The 23,550-nt window shown below is 44.8% G+C and overlaps 1 protein-coding gene and 1 long non-coding RNA gene across 6 annotated transcripts in view; one reads left to right on the top strand and one right to left on the bottom strand.

The window, feature by feature from the left end:
• Window positions 1-23,550, bottom strand: part of LOC138755796 (guanine nucleotide-binding protein G(s) subunit alpha) — a 369,610-nt gene that overhangs the window by 270,167 nt on the left and 75,893 nt on the right. Inside the window, exon 1 of one of the 5 annotated variants that reach the window (XM_069922425.1) lies at window positions 210-394. The exons of the other annotated variants lie outside the window; for them this stretch is intronic. Within the exon in view, the coding sequence (XP_069778526.1) occupies window positions 210-348 (139 nt within the window). The 5' untranslated portion in view covers window positions 349-394. Of the gene's footprint in view, window positions 1-209; window positions 395-23,550 lie in introns of those variants that run through there. 5 annotated transcript variants of the gene reach the window in all.
• Window positions 111-12,120, top strand: LOC138755798 (uncharacterized). The gene is made up of 2 exons (XR_011352570.1): window positions 111-225; window positions 11,703-12,120. It is a non-coding gene; the product is annotated as an uncharacterized lncRNA (long non-coding RNA).

The raw sequence follows: 23,550 nt of genomic DNA, 5'->3' as shown, positions 1-23,550 counted from the left end.
GAGGAGCCCTATAGAGGAGCCTATAGAGGAGGAGGAGGAGCCGTATAGAGGAGCCCTCCACGCATACGGGCTGCTCTGTCAAGACATATCAAAGCGCCTGAAATAGCAATCGAAAGAGCCGTGGAGCCGCACTGATGTTGCGACTGAAGACGATACATGGAGGAGCGCTCCGCTGTAACACGATGTTGCAAGAGCTCCGAGGGACTTACCCAGCAGCAGGAGCCGGTGTGTCGCTTTATACGCCTGCCTCTCTTTCTGCAACTGCTTCTCGATTTTCTTGTTGGCTTCTCGCTGGGCTTTCTCGTCATGTCGCTGATCCTCCGTCTTGCTGTTGCCCAAACAACCCATGGCTTCCTCCGCACCCCTCGGGCTGCCCTTCCTTCTCTGTTACCTCCCCCCCCCCCCACCCCCCCTCTCTCTCTCTCTCTCTCTCTCTCTCTCTCCCCCTCCTCCCCCCCCCCCCCCCGAGATGGTTTGGATACAAATTTCCCACTGATGCACAAGGCACACGCAGGGAGCGCGCCCTCTGGGTTCGCGCGCGCGTGCTCTCTCTCCTCCCTCTTTCTCCTTCCTCCCTTCTCTCTCACCTCTCCTTCCCCTTCCTCTCCCCTCTATCCTTCCTCCTCCCTTATCTCTCCTCCTCCCCTTTCCTTCCCCTTCTTCTCCCCTCTATCCTTCCTCCTCCCCTCTCTCCTTCCTCCTCCCCTCTATCCTTCCTCGTCCCCTTCCCTCTCCCCTCTATCCTTCCTCCTCCCCTATCTCTCCTCCTCCTTCCCCCTCTCCCACCTCTTCCCTCCCTCCCCCTCCTTCAATGCAATAGCAGGGAAGAGAGAGAGAGAGAGAGAGAACCAGATGCAAGTCACAAACGCCTCCCCCTTAATATTTTCCCATTTAAAAACACCTCAAACAAATAAATTGCAAGCCCCAAACAGAGAAATAATGCAGCGTAAAGGCAGAAATGAACGAATGCAGTAACAATCCAGCCAGAAGTCGCTGTAGATAATGTGCACATAGATGTCCCCCCCCCCCCCCCATCTATAAATATACCCGAGCGGACGCGCGCACACAGACCCACTGCAAGGGAGCCGAGCCGGGGGCGAGGACACCAGGAGCTCCGCCTGCGCGGGCGCGCTCCCGCGCTCCAAGACGGGGGAGCTGCGGATGGTCGTGCACAAGTCCCCGCCGGGACCCAGTCCACAAATCAAACGACAAATGCACATTTAGAATCAAATTGCGATTCAGACCCTCCCCACAGTCGACCACCCTAAATCAATGCCTTTCCGGTGTGTGTGCGCATGTAGCCACCCAGCCAGGTGGATGTCAATGCACCCACACCCCCACCCACCCACCCACACACACACACACACACACAGACAGTATGCACTACATGTGTGTGAATTCTTGCACCAGGCGTGTGCCTGCCTATTAACATCTGCAATTATCTGTGTGCCCACAATTGTGATACATCAGGACATCCAAATATTGCGTTCACTTGGGGTCACCTCAAGCCAGGAAGGATGGGCATCCTATAAACAGGGTGCAGAGGAGATTTACAAGGAGGCTGCCTGGATCGGAGAGAATGCCTTCTGAGGACAGGTGGTGAACTTGGTCTTTTCTCCTTGGGGTGACGGAGGATGAGGGCGACCTGATGGAGGGGTACGAGCTGATGCGGGCATCGATCACGTGGGGATGGCTTTTTTTCCCCCAGGAGTGAAATGGCTAACACGCGGGGGCATAGTTTTAAGGCGAGTGGGAGCAAGTATAGGGGAGATGCTAGAAGTAAGTTTCCCCACTCAGAGTGGTGGGTGCATGGAATGGGCTTCTGGCAATGGTGGCGAGGGCAGGTACTTTAGAATCTTTTAGACTATTAGATAGGTATTTGGAACGGATAAAAATGAAGTGTTATGGTTATTCAGTCAGCACCACACTGTGGACTGATGGGCTGTAGATTTCTATGTTCTATTAAAGTAAGTACACATCTATGCATACACAAGTGCGCCTGGCATCCATAGACTCTGTAACGTGTTCTTTGGCACTTCCTCAGGATAGAGGGCGACTTGCTTCCTCTCCAGTTTTGCAGGGCTGAGGTGCATCCACAAGATACGTGTATGTTCAAAAGATGTGGAAAGTGTGTTGACCAGCTGCATCATGGACTGGTACGGGGACATCAATACCTCTGAACATAGAGCCCTGCAAAAGGTAGTGGACATAGCCCAGGACATCACAGGCAAAACCCTCCCCACCATTGAAAACATCCACAGGGAATGATGCCCTTGGAGCATATAAGAACATAAGAAATAGGAGCAAGAGTAGGCCATTTGGCCCATTGAGCCTGCTGTACCATTCAATGAGATCATGGCTGATCTGATGATAGACTCATCTTCACCTACCTGCCTTTTCCTCATATCCCTTAATTCCTCCACTATATACAGATCTACCCAACCTTGAGCAGCACCAATTATCAAGGTTCCACACCACCCAGCACACTCTCTATTCTCGCTGCTACTATCAGAAAAGATGGTACAAGACTCACATCACCGGATTCAGGAACAGTTGCCTCCACCGTTAGACTCCTCAACAACAAACTCAATCAGGGACTCATTTACAAACTCTTACTTTTGCACTTTATTGTTTTTTCTTTCTTGTTTTGTATTGCACAGTCAGTTTGTTTACATGCGTATGTTGCGTACAATTTGTTTTGCACTACCAATTAGTGGTGATTCTGCCTCGCCTGCAGGAAAAAGAATTTTAGGGTTGTATGTGATGTCATGCATGTACTCTGACAATCAATCTGAAATCTGACTCCTAGTGATCTCTGGTCCCGAACTGGTCGAAGTGGAGAGAAAGCCTGTGGGATGGTCCATTCATTAGTGGCAACCAGAAGCTCCAGGGTTCCAGTTCAAAATGTGGACAGATCACCCACTGATGCTTCTCACACTGAGTTCCTTCCTCCAGCAAGTCATTTGTTTTGCTCTAAGTTCCAGAGTCCACAGCCTCGTGTCTCCATCAGCTCTGTGGAAGCAGTGGATACAGCATTTGGCCTCACAAGTTACCCACCTAGCCATGTCCTGCAGCTGTGGGAGGCACAAGAAAGTTCAGATGCCAGAAGTTTGAGCAAATAATGGGAGGTTGGATGGACTCAGCTGGTCAGGCAACATCCACAGAACCTCCGCATCCAACACATCCTCCTCCGCCATTTCCATCACCTACTACGTGATCCCACCACTAGACATATTCCCCTTTCCTCCCCTCTCTGCCTTCAGCAGGGACTGCTCCCTTCATGACTCCTTTGACCACTCCTTCCTCCCCACCAATTGTCACTTTGGTTCCTACCCCTGTGAGTGCAGGAGATGCTCCACTTGCTCCCACATATCCTCCCTCACCACCATTCGGGGCCCCAAATAGTCTTTTCACTTGTGAACCTGCAGGGTCCTCTACTGCATCCGGGCACTTTGTTGAGCACCTCAGCTCTGTCCGTTGCAATAACGTGGATCTCCCAGTGACCCATTTCCTATGGTCTCATGCCCCGCCAGACTAAGACAACCTGTGATTGGAGGAAAAACACCTCATCTTCCAACTGGGCACCTTCCAATATTGACTTCATTAAAACCAAACTCCCCCCCCCCCCCTTCTCTTATCGCATTCCCGCAGTTCTCTTTCTCTCTCCCCCTCTCCCTTCCCCTGCCTCTTTTTGCACAGACATAATAAATTCTCACTCTCCCTTTATTATATCTAATTAATACCTTTTGTCAGTCTGGATTCCACCCAAAGCCAACATTGATTGTATTCTGGGAGTTCCTGCTTTTTGATCATTCTGCCCTTCCTCATTAATTTAGAGATACACAACAGTAACTGGTCCTTCCCAAATACATCCTTCTAATCCCATACTTCTTTGGAATGTGGGAGGAAACCAGAGCACCCGGAGGGAACCCACACAGAAATGGGGAGAACATACAAACTCCTTATTGACAGCACTGGATTTGAACCCGGGTCGCTAATATTGCTGCTCTACCCTACCCATGCCGCCCATTGTATCTGACTATAGATGCCTAAATTCAGACATATGTATAAGTACTTGTGCATATGCACAAGAATAATTGCATATTCATATCATTATACATTTATGACTGTCTGGCCTGGCACAATTCCAGTTGATGATGACACCACAGCTTTCGGCGGAATCACAAACGGCAATGAGGAAGCGTACAGGAGGGAAATACATCAGCTCGTTGAATGGTGTAATGACAACAAACTTGTGCTCAACGTTAGCAAAGCCAAGGAGATGATTGTGGATGTCAAAAGGAAGTCAGGGAACATGACCCATCAAGTTAGTAGAGGAGAGGGTCAAGAACTTCAAATCTCCGAGGATCTGTCTTGGAGCCTCCACGTTGATCCAATCATAAAGAAGGCTTGCCAGTGGCTATATTTTGTGAAGTGCCTGAGGAGATTTTGTACGTCACTGAAAACTCTTGTAAACTTCTACAGGTGTACCGCGGAGAGCATTCTGGCTGGTTGCATCATTACCTGGTATGGAGGTGCCAATTCTCAGGACAAGAATAAGTTCCAGAGCAGTGGTTCTCAACCTTTTTCTTTCCACTCACATCCCACTTTAAGTATTCCCTATGCCATAGGTGCTCTGTGATTAGGTGGTATGTAGGTTTAAAGAAAAGTTTGAAAACCACTGTTTTAATTGTATCCAATTGACTCGTTATGTGCACTGTTTCTTAACTCCAAAGGAAATGGGCCAATGACAATTTTTCTCAAGCAAAATATTTCAGTAACAATTGGGTCTAGAACAGTAATTTTCAACCTTCCCTTTCCACTCACATCCCACCTTAAGCCATCCTTTATTAATCATAGAGCAGTTATGGCATAGGGATTACTTAAAGTGGAATGTGAGTGGAAAGAAAAGGGTTGATACCACTGCTCCAGAGGGTTGTTAACTCAGCCTGCACCAGACTTCACTCCTTCGAGGACATCTACATGAGGCAGTGTCTTAAAAAAAAACAGCCTCTATCCTCAAAGACCCCCACCACCCAGGCCATGCCCTCTTCACTCTGCTACCATTGGGGACACGGTACAGGGGCTTAAGGATGCGCACTCAATGGTGTCGGGACACATTCTTCCCGCTGCCATCAGATTCCTAAATGATCATTGAACCAAAAACACCGCTTTACTTTTCGTGCATATTCAATTTATTTATTCATTTACTTCGTTTTATTTAGAGTAAGGTTGTAAGATGGTTATAGTATGATGTTTGCACCGTAATGCTGCCACAAAGCACTGAATTTCACAATTTGTTCACATGACAATAAATTCTGATTGTCATCTTAAATCCATCAGTATATATATATAAATCACGTGTAAATATAGTCCGTGCACTAGCCCATCCATCCAGCATATTCCTCTGTTTCTTCAGTCACAGTAAATAAAGCATGTCTGTAGATTGCTATGGCCAGTGAGAGCAACTGCCACGAGAGAGTCTTCTGCTTGTTGACTTGTACAATTTTGGAGGATTTGATTGCTCTCAAGCCCATCAATCACACCCTGCTCAGTATCACTGCACCCTCCTCGGGAACTGGCATGTCCTGAAAATGTAACCTTCCCTTCTGCACCATTCCTCCCACACAGACGAGTGTTGCATTAAGTATCTTTATCCCATTTACAGAATCCTGTTATCACATAAAATGCAACCACTAACCCCCCTCCCTAGACTGTCTAACTTTTCTTTCTTTCTTTGGCTTGGCTTCGCGGACGAAGATTTATGGAGGGGTAAAGTCCACGTCAGCTGCAGGCTCGTTTGTGGCTGACAAGTCCGATGCGGGACAGGCAGGCACGGTTGCAGCGGTTGCAAGGGAAAATTGGTGGGTTAGGGTTGGGCGTTGGGTTTTTCCTCCTTTGTCTTTTGTTAGTGAGGTGGGCTCTGCGGTCTTCTTCAAAGGAGGTTGCTGCCCGCCGAACTGTGAGGCGCCAAGATGCACGATTTGAGGCGAGATCAGCCCACTGGCGGTGGTCAATGTGGCAGGCACCAAGTTAGCCACTGTCTAACTACTATTGTATTAAACACATTCACCCAAGTAAAAGTCTTGACATTGCGATTAATACATCCTCCATGGTAAAAGTCTCCCACTAATATACACCCATATGTAAAAAGATAAAAAAAATTAGACAAACAACACAGCAGAGGCCATTTTGGCCCACAAGCCCGTGTTGCCCCATTACACCCAATTAACCAGTAGGTTTCAAATGGTGGGAGGAAACTGAAGCCCCTGAGGAAAACCCACACAGACACAGGGAGAATGTACAAAATCCTTCAAGGGCCTGTACAGACAGACAGTGCGGTGTTTGAACCCCGGTCCCGAGAGCTGCTGGCGCTGTAAGAGCGCTGCGCTAACTGCTACATTAATCATGCCACCCCTTTGCAGTAAAATCCCTGTGAATTCAAGTGACCAGCAGCCTCAACCAAAAGAATTGGGAAATAAATAGGTAGAAAATACGCAAGTTAAAAATTGGTGCACCTCACCCGAGTTCGCCATTCATGCAACATGCAATCTCAAGCAACTGTAAAATTCATTTATCTGGCATTCACCCATCCCTGTAAGTGCCAAATACCAGAGGTTTTATTTTACATCAAAGAAAAAGCATCCTTCTCATAGCATAACAGTTCTACACGACCAAAACAATAGCCCTCCATACCAATCCCATTCACCCACATTCTGCCTGTGTTTCAAGCAATTATCCACATACTCCTTTAATGCAATGTGGGACTCTACCTCCATCACCCCACCTCGGGCAGATTCTATTCACCCTCAGGGTGAAAAAAAATCTTCCTCGAATCTCTCTAATTCTCCAGCCCTTATCTGAACTGGATGCCCTCTGGTTGTGGATAACTTTGCTGAAAGGAAATGTTTCTCATCACCTGCCCGGATGATTCTGTACACCTCAATCAGAACCCTGCTCAAAGCTTTTCCAACTTCAAAGAAAGCATATCCAGTTGATCCGGTCTCTCCTCATAGCTGAAATACTCCATCCTGGGCAACGTTGTTGTGAAATTTGCATTTTTCACAATTATTTTCCCCTCAGAAGAGTGCAGCCCAGAAACTTTGGCCCAGGATGTCTGATGCCATTTCAAACCACACACCCGCCAGCACTTGATTCCTCCGTTCCTTGCCGATTCTCGTGGCTATCTTAAACGCTGCTGTTGAATTGGCTTCTACCTCTTCCCCTGGTACTGCATTCCAGTCACATACCACTCACTCTCTGTGTAAAAAAAACCTGCTGCTTCAATCTCCTTGACACTTTCCCCCTGTCACCTTAAAGCTCTGCCCAATATTATTAGGCATTTCCGCTCTGAGTAAAAAGACTACTTAATCGATCTATGCCTCTCATTATATTGTGAATTTTTTTGAGGTCTATTCTCAGACTCCGACAATCTACATTTGCCCAAACTCTCCTTAGAGTGTGTACTCTTTAATCCAGGCAACATTGTGGCGAACCTCTTCTGCATCTTCCCCAAAGCCTTCCTATAAAGTAATGACCAGAACTGCACAATGTCACGAGCCCAGAGGACCCCAAAGCGCAGCAGCAATAGATATTCACCAAGACTTAAACAAAAGTTGATTTTAATTATCTTTAAACATGAAAACAGAGTCACACTTTAACTTATCACTATTAACTAACAACCCCCTTCTAATTCTAATCGCACGTGTGTGTAATGTGTTGTGTAAGTTCAGAAAAGTTATTTGGTTCACAGTCCAATCTCACTTCTCATTCCTCCAAGTTCATGGTTGCAGGCAATTCTTAGACTGTGCACAGAATTTAACATGTATAAAGTTCACGAGGCTTTGGTGCTCGAAAGGTAAATGGTTACCACTCAGGAAGGTTCTTGTCGGTTTTCAGAGAGAGATGTGTTGTTCCAGGATGTCCACCGCTGATGTACTTCCATCTGTCACCTCAGTGTCTTGCTGACGAAAATTGCCCCTTCCGGGTTCTCCAGATGATGACCTCTTTCTTTCAGGTCACCACAGAGTTCCTTTCTGTTTCACTTATTCCAAGTGAAACATTAGACAGCTAGTCCCCTCCTCTTGCATGAACCACAAAGGCTTCAACTCGGCTGTCTTCCAACAGCTTGTCCTGCTTCAGTCCCAGCAACTTTTGGCTGACACCGTCAGAGTCTCTGCTCTCTCTCACTGAGACTCAGAGAAAGCCTGTTTAACTCTCTCTGCTTGCAACACCACATGACCCTCTTACAACAGCAAGTATCCTGCAAACAATAGGAGCTAGCATTCTTTTTCATCCGTTGCTTTTGAATAAACGAGAACCCATTTATTGCCATCTTTTGAGCAAAGCTCTTGCAAAAGGTGTGAGAAGCCACTATGTCTCCAGTATTATCAGAGCTCCAGCATTTCAAATAAGATCTGTTTTGAAGTGTTTGCATGTGACCTACCCTAACAAACCTTTCCCATTTTATCTCCCAGAATCATTTCCATATACTCTGTCACAACACAATAACCCAAATGTGGCTAAACCAAAGTTTAATTCGCTGCAACACCACTGTTTGACTTTTATATTCAATTTCATGGCCAATGAAGACAAGAATGTCGTATTCCTTCTTTACCACCCCTTCGACCGAGCTAGGTAAATGGAGCTGGAGCTGAAACCGGATGAACTCTGGATTATTCAGGAGGCCAGAGGCAGTGACAGACAGGAACTTCAAGGAGACGGTCACCCCCAAAAATCTGAAGACGGGTATCTAGGAGAGGGGCAGTAAGCATAGAGCAACCCTGAGGCAGTTCCACTCAGCAATAAGTATGCCGTTTCGAATACTGTTTGGGGGGTGGGGTGAGGGAGAAATGAGCTACCAGGTACAAGTCATGGTGGTCACTTCACTGGCATAGAGACTGGCCCCTTGACTCAGAAGGGAAGGGACGGGGAAAAAGAGAAGAGCTATGGTGAATGGGGATTTGTTGGTTAGGTGAACAAATAGGAGGCTCTGTGAATGAGATCGCGGCCCCCAGTATGTTGCCTCCCAGATGCCAGGGTCAAGGAAGTCTCTGATCAAGTCCGCATCATTCTTAGGCAGGAGGGTGAGCAGCCAGATGTTGTGGTCCAGTTGGGGATCAATGACATAGATAAGAGTAAAGATGAGGTCCTGAGGAGAGAATATAGAGAGTTAGGAAGGTATTTGAAAATGGTAATCTCAGGACTGCTGCCTGTGCCATGTGTCAGTGAGGGTAGGAATAGGAAGTTGTGGCAGATGAATACATGGCTGAAAAGTTGGTGCAGGGGACAAGGGTTCAGATTTGTGGATAATTGGGATCTCTTCTGGGGAAGGTCTGACCTGTACAAAAAGGACAGGCTGCACCTGAACTGGAGGGGGACAATATCCTGGTGGCCGTGTTCGCTAGAGCTGTTGGGGAGGGTTTAAACCAGTTTGGCGGGGGGACCAGAATGTGAGTTCAGAAAATAGGGCAGAAGCTGATGTTCTGAGTTTGTGAGGGAATAACAGGAAAGGAAGGAAACATAAATGTAGCCAGTTAGAAGGGTTGAAATGTGTTTACTTCAATGCTAGAGTATTAGGAATAAAGGGGATGAACTTAGAGCATGGATCAGTACGCGGAACTATGTTGTGGCCGATACAGAGAGTTGGCTGCTGGATGGGCAGAATTGGCTGTTGCAGGTACCTGGTGCTTTAAAAGGAATAGGATGGGAGGTAGAAAAGGAGAGGGGGAGTAGCATTACTGGTCAGGGATAGTATCCCAGCTATAGAAAGGGAGGACGCTGCAGAGGGAGTGTCTACTGAGTTGGTGCGGGTGGAAATCAGAAATAGGAAGGGAGCAATCATTGTTCTGGGAGTAGTCTGTAGGCCCCTAAATAGCCCTCAGGACACTGAGGAGCAGATAAGCAGTCAGATCTTGGAATGGTGTGGGAAATACAGGGTTGTAGTTATTTGTGATTTCAACTTGCCTAACATTGTTGAGAACCACTGCTCGAGACCCAATATTTTGCTTGAGAAAAATTGTCATTGGCCTATTTTCTTTGGAGTTATGAAACCGTGCACATAGTGAGTCAATTAGCTACGATTAAAATTGTGGTTTTCAAACTATTTATTTCTACTCAAATACCACCTTAAGTAATTATTTACCAATCACAGAGCACCTATGGCATAGGGAATAATTAAAGTGGCATGTGAGTGGAAAGAAAAAGGTTGAGAACCGCTGTCTTAAATGAATACTTTGCTTCAGTGTTCACAAGAGAAAAGAACCTTGATCAGGGTGAGGTCGGAATAGAACAGGCTTGTATGCTGGACAATGTTAGGATTAAGGAAAAGAAAGTGTTGGATTTTCTTAATAACATTAAGATTAATAAGTCCACGGGGCCAATGCGATGTGTTCACCAGGTTGTAGTGGGAAGGGAGGGAAAAGATAGCTGGGGCATTGGCTATGATCTTTAAATCCTCCTTGGCCAAGGATGAGAGGAGACTTAATAGAGGTCTACAAAATTCTGAGAGACATAGTTAAGGTGGACACCCAGCACCTTTTACCCAGGGCAGGAACAGCAAACACTAGGGGACATCTCTCCAAAGTGAATGGAGAAAAGTTTAGGGGAGACATCAGGGGTAAGTTTTCATTTACAGATAGAATTGGAATGCCTTGCTAAGGGTGGTCGTGGAAGCTAAATCATTAAAAGGGGCATTTAAAAGACTCTTAGACATGGAAGAAAAATAGAGGGTTACAAGGTAGATTCCTTTGGTAGGAATATATAGGTCAGCACAACATTGAGGGTTGAAGCGTCTGTACTGTGCTGTAATGTTTTAAGTTCTACTTGTCAAAGTCATACAGTGTGGAAACAGGCCTTTTGGCCCATCTTGCCTTACTTGGCTGCAATTAGCCCATAAACCACGTATTCATCTAATTTTTTTCTTAAAAATTGCAAAAGCACCAGCCTGAATCACCTCCTCCAGCAGTCCCTACTATGCACACACGACTGTCATCTGTGTAAAAAAAATGTTACACCTCAGGTTCGTGTGAAATCTCTAACCCTCACCTTAAACTAATGTCCTCTGGTTACCGATTGCACTACTCTTGGCAAAGGACTCTCTGTGTTTTCCTGATGCATTCCTCCTATGATTTTATGCACCTCTATGACGTTACCCCCTCATCATCCTGTGCTCCCAGGAATAAAGCCCGAGACCTGCTCAACCTCTCCTAACAGCTCAGGATCCCTCATCCTGGGAACATCCTCATAAATCTTCTCTGCTCCCTCTCCAGCTTACATCTTTCCTGGGACCAAAACTGAACACAATACGCCAAAATAGTGCCTCACCAATGTTTTGTATCACTGCAACATGACCTCCCAACTTCCATACTCAATACCCTTGCTGTAGCGACACAACACTCCCAGCTCATTGTGCAGGTCCCACCCATGTTAGACCTCCCAAAATGCAACACCACCATTTTGGACCATGACTCCGTGCCGCCCAATTTACACCACATTAACCTACACCCCCGAGGAACGATGGGAGGAAACCGGAGCCCCCAGGGAAAACCCACGCAGACACGGGGAGAACGTACACACACCTCACAGACAGCGTGCGATTTGAACCTTGGTCCTGATCACTGGCACTGTAAATGCATTGCGCTAACCGCCACGCCAACCATGCCGCCCTATTAAATTCCATCAACCATTTTTCTGCCCTCCAGCTCGACTGACCAAGATCCTGCTACTATTTTGCCAAATGTCTTCACTATCTCCATTGTCTTCACCCTCTTCTCCAGACAACATTTACCAGGAGGTTGTTTAAATAAGGATCAAAGAATATAGAGGACCCTTTTCTGGCCAGCACGCAGCATTTTGACTCACTACCATCAAGAAAGAAGTACAGGAGTATCAAAATCAACGCCACCAGGCTGGATAATTGCTTCCTCCTGCAGGATGTGAAATCAAGGAAGAGTATCCAGTAACCGAAAATATACATATTTTTTAAATTATATCTTTATGCACGTATGTGATTATTATGTACTGTGTACTGTAAGTGTGCACCATAGTCCAGAATAATGCTCTTTCCTCAAACTGTTTGTGTACAGGCAGATGATAATAAACTTGAATTTCAATACCAGATACTTTAGTGTCGTTCACAAACTTGCTCCTCATGCCATGTCTGTTCTCATTTAAATCATTGATTATAAATGGCAAACAGCAATAGGCCCAGCAGTGAACCCCGGGCCACACCACTATTTTCATATGCCTCAAGAAACAACCTTCTACCATTACTCTCTGCTTTCCTGCATGAAGCCATTTTTCTAATGTCCAATCTGCTATCTCTCTTTGGATCCGCACAATCTAATCTTCCAGACGAGACTACTATGTGGTACTTTATCGAATTAATTGCTGAAATCCCTATATACGTATCCAGCTCTTCCCTCTTCAGCCTCTTGGCCCTATCTTCAAAAAACTGACTCTGATTTGTGAGACATGACCTTCCAGTTACCAAACCATACTGACGACCCCAATCATCCCTTGTCCATGCAAGTGCATGCTTATCTTCCGGCTTAGAATACTCTCAATACTCTCTAGTAACTTACCAACCGCAGGTGTTAGGCTCACTGGCCTATAATTCTCAGGCTTTTCCCTGCAGCCCTTCTCGAATAAAGGCACATTTTCCACTCTTCAATTGTCTAGCATATCACCTGTACAATGAGGACTCAAAAATCTCAGTCAAGGCCCCTGAAAGTTCCCCTCTAGCTTCCCACAATGTCCTTGGATGTATCTGATCAGGCCCAGGAGTTTTGTCTACCTTCATAAACATTAGGATCTTCAGCACCTCTTCAAGTGTTTTCAAGACACAATCATTGATTGCCCAAGTTCCTCAGATCTCATGCCCCTTTCCACAGTAAAAACAGAGAAGAACTTGTTGACGACCTTGCCCATCTCCCGTGGCTCCACATAGGGTTGACCAAATTCATTTCTGAGGGGTTCTATTTTTTACCTATGGTTACCCTTTTTCCCATTATACATATAAATTGCTTGGGATTATTCTGAATGTTACCAATGTTATGGGCCCAGAGGACCCCAAAACCCAGCAGCAATAGAAATTCACCAAGACCAATGGTTACTTAAACAAAAGTTACTTTCAATTTTCTTTAACCAAAAAGACAGGAGCAAATTTTAACTTATTACTAATAACTTAACCTAACTTAATCCCCTTCTACTAATTCTAAGTGCACGTGCATGTAATGTGGATATAAGTTCAGAAAAGTTCTTTCATTCAAAGTTCCCTCTAACTTCTCACTCCTCAGGTATTAGGCAATTCTTATACTGTGCACAGAATTTAATATTTATGAATTTCACCTGGCTTTGGAGCTTGAAAGATAAATGGTTACCGCTCAGGAATGTGTTTGTCGGTTTTCAGAGAGATTTGTTGCTCGTTGGACACAAACTGATTCCTTCCGATCTGACACTTCAGTGTCTTGCCAAAGGAATTTTCCCCAGCAAGGTTTTCCAGATGATAAACTCTTTCTTTCTTTCAGGTCACCACAGAGTTCCTTTTTGTTTCCCTCTTGTATAGACCACAAGGGCTTTGAACAGACTGAACTAAGAACTCACAACCCATCTTCAAATGGGTTTTTTCCACAAGCTTGCCAGCTTGTCATGTTCCAGTCCCAGCTGCTGCTGCTGGACTGTAGAACTGAATTTTCTCTCTCTCTCTCTCTCAGAGAAAACCACATGAATCTCTTAGGACAGCCAACTGCATTCAAATAGACTGCGGCTCCGGACCCAATCTTCTGAATTCGTTCATCTGTTGCTTTCCAAAACAATAATCCATTACTCCACAGCATGTCCAATTAACACTTACTTGTGAAGTCCTTATAGGCATTCTTCAAAGTTTTTGCAAAGGCACCTGGAGCCTGGACTGTCTGGCTTGAGCAGGACTCTGGCATTTTAAATGAGATCTGTTTTGAAGTGTTTGTATGTGACCAACACTAAAAAAACCTGCCACAATTTATCTCCTTTCAAACATATCTACACACAATATAACATAATCCATCACACCTGCCAGAGTTCTCTTCTGTCCCCCCTTTGCCCTCCCGATTTCCCTTTTTACTCACTCCTCTGGTTCCTGAAACCCCTCCAGGTTAACACTTGATCCCAGCTGCTTATGCCTTCCCCACAACTCCTCCTTGCTCTTGGCCAGAGCCTGATTTTCCCTCACCGTCCAAGCTTTCCTATGTTGCATGTCTGACCCTTCACTCTATCAGCCTGTCCTGGGCTCTTGTCAACACACTTATAAAAGTATCTACTTTTCTAATGTTTCTCTTACCTCAAATGAGAGGTTCCAATTAACGAGCTAGTTCTTGTCTTGTAACTTCAAAGTTAGCTTTGTCCCAATTCCAAATTTTAACTCATGGTCCTGCCCTGTATCTCTCCATAACTATCTTAAGCCTCACAGAACAATGATCGCTGGACCCCAAAGGCTCATTCACAAACACTTCATCAACTTCCCCTTATCAATTTTTGTTTTATTTACAGCACGGTCCATTTAAATCTGTGCGGCGCAATTACACCTAAATTAACCTACAACCCTGTACATTTGGGAGGGTGGGAAGAAACCAGAGCACCCAGGAAAAACCCACACAGGGAGAATGTACAAACTCCTTACAGACAACGCTGCATTCAAACCTGGGTCACTGGCGCTGGAAAAGCATTGTGCTGATTGCCTCACTAACCGTGCCATCAAGATCAAGACCACCCTGGGACCCTCTTCATATTTCTGGACGAAACTTTCCTGAACACATTTGACAAATTCCACCTCATCTAATCCTTTCTCACTATGACTTTCCCAGTCAATATTTGGAAACTTACCATGACAACCTTATTTGACCTGCAGCTGGCAGCAATCTCCTGGCATATTTGCTCCTCTAATTTCCGTTGACTATTTGGGAACCTGTAGTATGCTCCCTACAAACTGATCATGGCTTTCTTGTTCCACCCATACAAGCCTACTTATCACATCTGACCATTACCGTGCCACCCTCTTTAATGTCCCATCCTCTTTTACCCCCACCTCTGTCCCTCCTGAAACACCTATACCCTGGAACGTTCAGCTGCCAGTCCTGCTTCTCTCTTAACCAGGTTTTTGAAATGGCCACCATGTCCCAGTCACATTGATCTGCATCTTACCTCACAAGCTCAAGAATTAAAATAGACACAGTCCTTCCTCACTCCCTGCCTTTCTCCTGTCCACTAAATTTTCTTTCATCACCCTGCACACAAGTTCAAACCTCTCAGCTGCCTCTGTTCTGCACAGGATAGCACCCCGCTGCCCATCCAGTTTATACCTATCGGGGCTGCACGGTTAGTGTAGCGGTTAGTGCAACGCTGTTACAGTGTCAGTGATCAGGACCGGGGTTTGTAAGGAGTTTGTACATTCTCCCCGTGTCTGTGTGTGTGTGGTTTTCCTTTAGGGGCTCTGAAATGTACCGAGGGGTGATCGATCAATTAGGTGTAATTGAGTGGCATAGGCTCATGGGTCAAAATGTCCTTTTACCGTGATGTGTACCTAAATTTTAAAAATGTGGCTCTAGTGGACCTGCCTGCCAGGATATTGGTTCCTCTCTGATTCAAATGCAACCCATCCAACTGCTCCAGAAGATATCCCAATGATCCAAAAACTTGAATCCCTGCTCCCTTTATCAGCTCCTTAGCCATGAATTCATCCAGCCTATCTTCCCATTTCTTAGTTCACTACCACATCGTACTTGTCATAATCCAGAGATCACTATCCCACAGGTCCTGCTTTTCAACCTCTTTCCTAACTGCCTATACTCATTGTGCAGGACCTCATACTTTACCTATGTCGTTTGTACCAACATGTACAATGACCTCTGGCTGTTCATCCTCCCCCTTGAGAAGGTTCTCCAATTGCTCAGTGACATCCATGACCTGGGCACCTAGGAGGCCACATATGATCCCAGCATCTTCTCCGCAGTCACAGAATTTCCTGTCTGGCCAGATCGCTATTGCCCAGCCTGCCTGCACCCTTCGCTTCCGAGCATCAGAGCCAGTCACAGGGCCACTGACTTGACTGTAGCTGCTAGACTCTGAAAGGTCATTCCCATCCAAGAGTACCCCAAGACAAAGGAGATGATTGCAGTCTTGAGGAGGATGAAGGGTGCCCACTCTTCATCACGCATGAATGGCTCCATCTAGGAGAGAGTGCAGGGCACCAAGTTCCTTGGTGAGCCTATAACAGACGACCTATCCCAGACCCACAACACCTCCTCAGAGGTCAGGAAGGAGTAGGATGGCTGAGGATGGCAAAGCTTCCGACCTTTTATAGGAGAACAATTGACGGTGCCTTGTCTGGCTGTATCATTGTGTGGTACAGTAGCTGCAAAGCATCGGACCAGAAGTCAATGCAGAGGATCATTATAATGCCCGAGAAGATCCCTGACAATTACAGAAGTGTTACTTAAGCCCCATTCCCACTGGAACTTAAACCCAGTAATTAACTGCCAATCTACCGGTTAATGTTCCTCCAACTGTAGCTCCATGACCCTGATCCTCAGGAGAAGCTGCTGGTGCACTTCCCCGAGATGTAATCAACAGGGAGAGTAGAAGGATCCTTGATTTCCCACATCTGGCAGGAGGGCCATTCCACTAAATCTTCAGGATCTACCTCAGCCTCTGCTCACCAAGGCCTCTTGAGTCAAAGCCTCAAAGCCCGACTTGCTCTCCTACAATGGCCGCTCCACAGTGACCACTCCTTTTTCCTTTTATTGGCTACAGGCTAATTTACATCCTTCATATCTCCCACCTCCAGCAGCAACTGTGACTCCTATTGGCTGCAATGAACCACAGAAGGTCCTAACACTCACCCTCTTTATACCTTGAGTTTCTATCAGCAATCATGTATCCTCTTGGCTGCAAAGAACACATGTGCTACCACTTTCAGGGAGCTTTGCACATGCATCACACACCCCTCTCTACATCAATGCTCCCAAGGGTCCTGCCATTCACTTTATTCTTCCTTCTTACATTTGACCTCCTCTCAGCACCTAATAGCCTGAATACACCTGAGATTGTCTGATCTCGAAGCAGGCTCAGGACTGGTCAGTACGAGGAGGGCAGGCCGCCTGGAAACACCAGGGGCTGTGGGTTTCTGTGAGGGGCGCTGGACAAAGTGGCGACTCTCTTGTTGCCTTACAAAGTTAAAGATTTTTATGTATGTTACATTCTAAATGTAGTATTACGCGCCAATAATGGAACTTTTACCTTACGACACTTGTCTGGATTTAACATCATCTCCCATTTCTCTGCCCATATTTCCAATTGGCCTATATCTTGCTGAATCTTCTGACAGCCAATCCCACTAATCCTTTATTCATAAATTTCTGTGCCGTCTGCAAATTAGACCACCAATATTTTCATCCACATCTTTGACATATATCGGAAACAGCATCCTCAGCACTGGTCCTTATGAAAGATACCTGGTCACACACCCACTCAGGGTAACACCCCTCCACCACTGCCCTTCCTCTTCTATGGTCAAGCTAATTTTAAATCCAATCAATCAACGATTCCGTGTGTCTTAATTTCTGGATCAGTTTATCGCGAAGGACACAGTGGAGAGCTTTATTAAAGTTCATATATATAATCATACAAAAATCTGTTTGATTACTTTTTAAAATCACTCAACAGCTCACATTACAATACTAAATTTGTATTGATACTGCTACATAATACAGGCTGAGCTTGTTTTTACGATACTTAAAGCTATAAGACTGGGGAACGGATTTGGGCCATTCAGCCCATCGAGTCTGCCCTTACCGTCCTTTTAACCCCCCATTCTCCTGCCTTCTCCCCGTAATTCTTGATTCCCTTCCGAATCAAGAGCAATTCTACCTCCATTTTTCCCAATGACAACAGCCTTCACGGCTGCCCATGGCAGCGAATTCCAGCATTCACCACCATTTGGGTGGAGCATCAAGAATCCTTCTGATGAGCAAATTCTTTTGGGTGGGATGAGAATCATTTACATAACTCGAGGCCAGCAACGAGTGGAAAGGTCAAACAGGAGGAAATTTGCAAGAAGATTTGCAATGAGGTTGTGAAAATGTGGAACGCCAGCAATCCTAATACATGTTTGGGTTTAAACAGGATAAGGGACACAGAAAGGGTCCATTTGGCCCAACCAGAACATTCTACTCTAGTTGTGATCTTCCTCCCAAGAGGAAATAGTCTCTCTGTATCAACTGGCTGAAAACCTTCTATAAATCTAAAGATTTTTATGAAGTCATCCCTCAGGATCCTCTTGGGAGAAAAATAATCCTGTCTGCTTATCATTTACTACAATGTATATGCTCATATTTTTGTTCTAGTTCCTAACAATCATCTTCGCTCTCCCTTATACCTCCTCTATTTAATCTTCTAAGATAAACAAGAAAGTCTGCAGATGCCGGGGTTGAATGCAACACACAAACGTGCATATTTGTGTACGAGTCTTCTAAGAGTGGTCTAACCTACCATTCTCAAACTTTTTTTTGTGGGCTATGTCCCCTTGAGGACTCTGCTCAAAGTTTATGGGCTCCTTTTCCTGTGAAGCAGTCAAGTTTAGTTGGTTTCTTCCGTGCTTCTCTTCCATCGACTACACAAAAAAAAACCTTAGGATTTCAGTCAGTGGCCCCCTTAAATGTGCTGTTATTGTTATTGTTTATTGGTGTATTTGGTGAACCTGTGAAGCTTCAGTGTATATGGAATATCAATGCATTGGTATGTATGTGTATGACAAGAAGCTCATCATCAGATGAAACTAGTTGGACAGTTGGTTCAGGTTAGGTAGAGGCAGCACAGTTAGCTTGGCGGTCAGCACCATGTTGTTATAGCCTCAGTGTCCTGGGTTCAAATCTCCTGCTGTCTGTACATTCTCTGCATGTGGGTTTTCTCCGTTTGCTTGATCTTCGGCGCACCGGAGGTTGGGCTCAGGCCCAAAGCGTCGAATACCTATTGCTTTCCATGGATGCTGAGTGACATGCCGAGCTCCGCCAGTTCTTCTGTGTGTTGTTCTAGTTCCCCAGCATTGCAAACTCCTTGTTTCTCCATCATTTTAAAAATTGAATTCTCCCTGAAACTGATCTTCATTATTCTAATAACTGAATTCTCCCAGTAATTGTTTCCTATGGACAATAAGTGAATTACTCGATGAGAAGCCAGGACGCTAAGGTAAGAGGGAAAGGATTTAGTCAAGTTTATGGTCATCTGATTATACAAGTACAACATTACGAGACAGCGGTGTCCGGTCCTTGATGTAAAACATAGAAAATTGGGGTTGAAGGATTAGATTGATGGTGAGTTGGCACAACATTGTGGGCCAAAGGGCCTACACTGCGCTGTAATGTTGTCTGTAACGAACTGCAAGGCAGGTAACATTTGAAAGTCATTTGGAGAGGGTACATTGGTAGAAGAGGTTTATGAATGGTATTGGTCAATACCAGACAAATAGGATTCACTTAGATCTGGGGTGACCAAACTTTTAACTTTTTTAATTTAGACATACACCATAGTAACAGGCCATTTCAGCCCATGAGCCTGTACCAGAGATGTAGGTTTATTGGGCAGCATGGACTCATGGGCCAAAATAGCCTGTTACCTACCATGCTGTATGTCTAAATTAAAAATTAAAAGGTTGGCCAACTCTGGTTTAGATGGTCATGTTGGTTGCCATGAACAAATTAACCACCGACTTCTCCCAGTGACCATCTTCCACGACTTGTAACTCAAGGTTTGCTGTTTTAATAACTCAATTCTCCAGGCAACTGGCTTCCACTATTTTATCTGCTGAATTCTTCCAGCAAATGACTCCCTCTGATTTAGTAACTGAATTCTCCCAATGACTGCGTTCCACTTTTTTTGATAATTGATTTCTCCAAATGATTGGCTCACTTGTTTTTATTTAATGACTGAACTCCCCAAGTGACTATTTTGATAAAGTTATTCTCAGTCCACCACTGTTTTAATTACCAAATTTTCCCAGTAAATCTTTCCCTTTTCAGTTACTCCCCGACTTATGACCTATGCAAGCTACGTCGACTTGCATATACATTAAATCAAAAATTAAAAAAAAAAGAAATATTAAATTTACTCAGTTTATGTTGTATTTGACAAACTATAACAGGGATACAGAGCATGTAATAGCCAAATTGTGCAACTACCCTGTTAGTCGGCGTCCCGGGATTCGTAGGCTGGGCGCGGCCATCTTGATACTTGTACGCATGCATCAGTCTTCGGTTGGCGTCTGTGCGGTGGGATCGCGTGTTGGAGTTCGGTTGGTGCATGCATGAGAGTTAAGGGTGCGGATTCAACATCGTCAACTGAACTCCAATACACGAACCCACCCTGCATGTGCCAACCGAAGACTTGAGTATGCGCCAACCGAAGACTCATGCATGTCCACAGGAAACAAGATGGCCGCGCTCAGCTTATGGACCCCGGGACGCCAACTAACAAGGTAAGCATGGACCAGAATGCGGCAAGATTCACCAAGGTTGATCGACAAATTCAGGAAGCTTTAAGTTGTTATCATCAAATCTTTGATGAAAAAATAATTTGATTAAAACATTTGCTTGAAGACTTCGGTACTCCACGCGCACGTGCAAAATTCCGACTTGCGTCCATTTCGAGAAACAACCGATCCTTTGGACTCAATTGTGGTTGTAAGTCAGGGAGTACCTGCATTTAATAAACAAAACCTCTAATCGTCACGAGAGTCTGCAGTTGCTGGGATCTAGAACGGAATAAACAATCTACTGGAGGAACTCAGCTGATCGCACAGTATTTGTGGAGGGGCTGGGGGAAGGATTGTTGACTGGACGATGAAGGCTTTCAACCAGAAACATCGACAATTACTTTTCCCCTTGCTGATGGTACTTCACCCTCTATAAACGCCCCTCATTGTTTTACAGAATAAACCCCCCTAGTGTCGGTTTTAAAAAGTTTTTTATTCAGCAACCATTTCCTGCTGCTTTAATCATGAAATTCTTCAGGTAACGGACTCCTGCTGTTTAAATGACAGAATTCTCCTAGGAACTGCCTCCCTCCATTTTAATAATTGAAGACTCCCAGTTAGTGTCTTACATTTACTGTAATAATTCTCTCTTGCCACTAATGACCTAATTCATCTGCAAATTGTCTCTACAGTTTTAATTCGGGACATCTCCCAAGAACTATCTGCCACTTTTTAAATTTAGGATTTATTGCTATTTTAATGTACAAATTCCACTAGTGCTCGTCTCCCATTGTTTTAATAACAGAATCCTAGCAGTATCTCTCTCCCAATCTTTAAAAAAATTCTCCCAGAAACAGTCTCCCGCTGTTTTAATTCTCTTCTCCCAATGACATTCTCTGTTTTATTAATTCTCCACTGTTAGCTCAGAAGCTGAATTCTTCCAGCAATTGTTCCATTAGGTGTTTTTATTTCCATTGACTGATTCCCACTGTTTAATGAAATGAATCACGCTGTTGACAAATCTTCACCTGTTTTAATAACTGAATTCTCCCAGAAACTGTTTCCTATTGATTGTTCAGCTGACTTTTCCAATAGCTGTCTCCTGCTCGACAAACACCAGTAATTGAATTCTCTCAGTAAGAGTGTTCTATTGAAATTCCCTAATAACACTGGACAATGAAGATTTTGCTTCTTGAACATGTTTGGGTGTATTTTATGGAATTTGGGCTGCAGATCATGGAAATAACTTTTAAATTTTCCAATCGCCATGCCCCTTTTTTAGATATTGTGGCGACCAGCGTGGTTGGCGTACAGGCGAACTGGCTCCGACTGTAACACGGGCACGCACGGTCGGAGCAGCCTGCACCAAAGATGGTGCTGGGCATCTTCCCCCTTTCCCCAAAGAAAGAGCCCACATGTGCAAAGTCTCAACAGCGACGCAACTTCCGTTTCTCAATGGCGGGAACAGGTTGTCTTTAAAAAACCTTGGCGAATCAAGTAATAAATCAGCGAGGCTTGGAACAAACCCGTCAATTGCCGGTCTTGTTATTTGCTCTGTTAGTGCGAACGCTACATTGGTGACCCTGACGATTATGGATACAGCAGCAGTGAACACTGTTGCCTTAAAATTGCCTTCCTTCTGGATGCTGTGACCCGCACTTGGTTCAGCCAACTGGAGGCACAGTTCCAGATTAGGCAAATAACATCGGACTCCATGAAGTGGTTCCACGTGCTGAGCTCTTTGGATCAGGAGACTGCTGCCCGGGTAGATGACTTCATCCATGCCCCACCTGAGGAAGGCAAGTATGCAGCATTGAAGCTGGACACTGATGTGAGGGGCATCAGATGCTGAGTACAAATGAAAATCAGCGACAAAACATTTTTAGGACAGTTGAACTTAACGCAATATGTCAGGATACTTATGCGTTTAAACATGCTTAATTCAATAAAAGTTAATTTAATGTTTCTCTAATTTCCTACATATTACAGCAAATCTGAAAATATCTTTGTGTTCAGCTTCAAGATGTCTGTTGTATCCCCAATTTTTTTCCAGAAAACAAACCTTTTGAGAAAACCTTGTGGTGTCCCACTGTTTCGTTAACGGAATTTTCCAACTTACTGCATTCCACTTCTTCAATAACTGGATTTTCCCAGTAAATGCTTTCTATGGTTTGAACTGTGTACACACCTCGGGGTTGCAAGGGGATTTGTAAATATAAACTATCCTGCATTCACTGAAGAGATGGCCACTGTAGTTCGAGAATTCAGGGAAGGAGAAGTTGTTGTCAATAATAATTCTCAAGGAAAGCAGGAATCTACATTGGGAAAGATAAGGTTGAATCAACAATTCAACAATTCATGACTTTGTTAGGGGAAATCCGATCTGAATAATATGCTGAGTTATTCAGAGATAACAAAGTATTTAGATGAGGGCACTGCAGTTGATGGAGTTGCCAGAGACTCCAGTTAAGGCTTTGAAAAGGTCCCACTCCAAGAGACTGTCTCAAAAAGTCCATGGCATCTGTTGCAAGGTGGCAAATTGGCTTCTGTGACAGAGTATATAGATACGTTTTTGGGAGATAAATTGGGAAAGGTTTGTTAGAGTTAAAACATGTTAAAACTGATCTTATTTGAAATACTGGAGCTCTGCTAATGCGAGACATATCAGGGCCTCTGAGCTTTTGCAAGAGCTTTGAAGAGTGCTCAAGAGACTTCATTAATGTTGTTTACAAAAGGAAAAAGCATGTTGGAGCCACTGCTGTCTGGAAGAGAACTTGCTGTTGTGAGAGGGTCATGTGATTTTGCAAGCGGAGAGAGTAAAACGGGCTTTCTCTCAGAGAGAGAGAGAGAGAGAGAGAAACAGAGATCACTTGTATAGTGTTACAGCCAGCAGAAGTAGCTAGGACTGGAACAGGACAAGCTGGCAAGCCTATTTGGAAGACGGCCTGGTCAAAGCCCTTGTGGTTCATGCAAGAGGAGAGGACTGGTTGTCTAATATTTCACTTTGAATAAAGGAAACAAAAAGGAACTCTATGATGACCTGAAGG

The sequence above is a fragment of the Narcine bancroftii genome, chromosome 2, assembly GCF_036971445.1.
Source record: "Narcine bancroftii isolate sNarBan1 chromosome 2, sNarBan1.hap1, whole genome shotgun sequence".
NCBI lineage: Eukaryota > Metazoa > Chordata > Chondrichthyes > Torpediniformes > Narcinidae > Narcine > Narcine bancroftii.
Note: the sequence above shows the minus strand (reverse complement) of the source record. Positions and strands in the feature narration are given on the sequence as shown.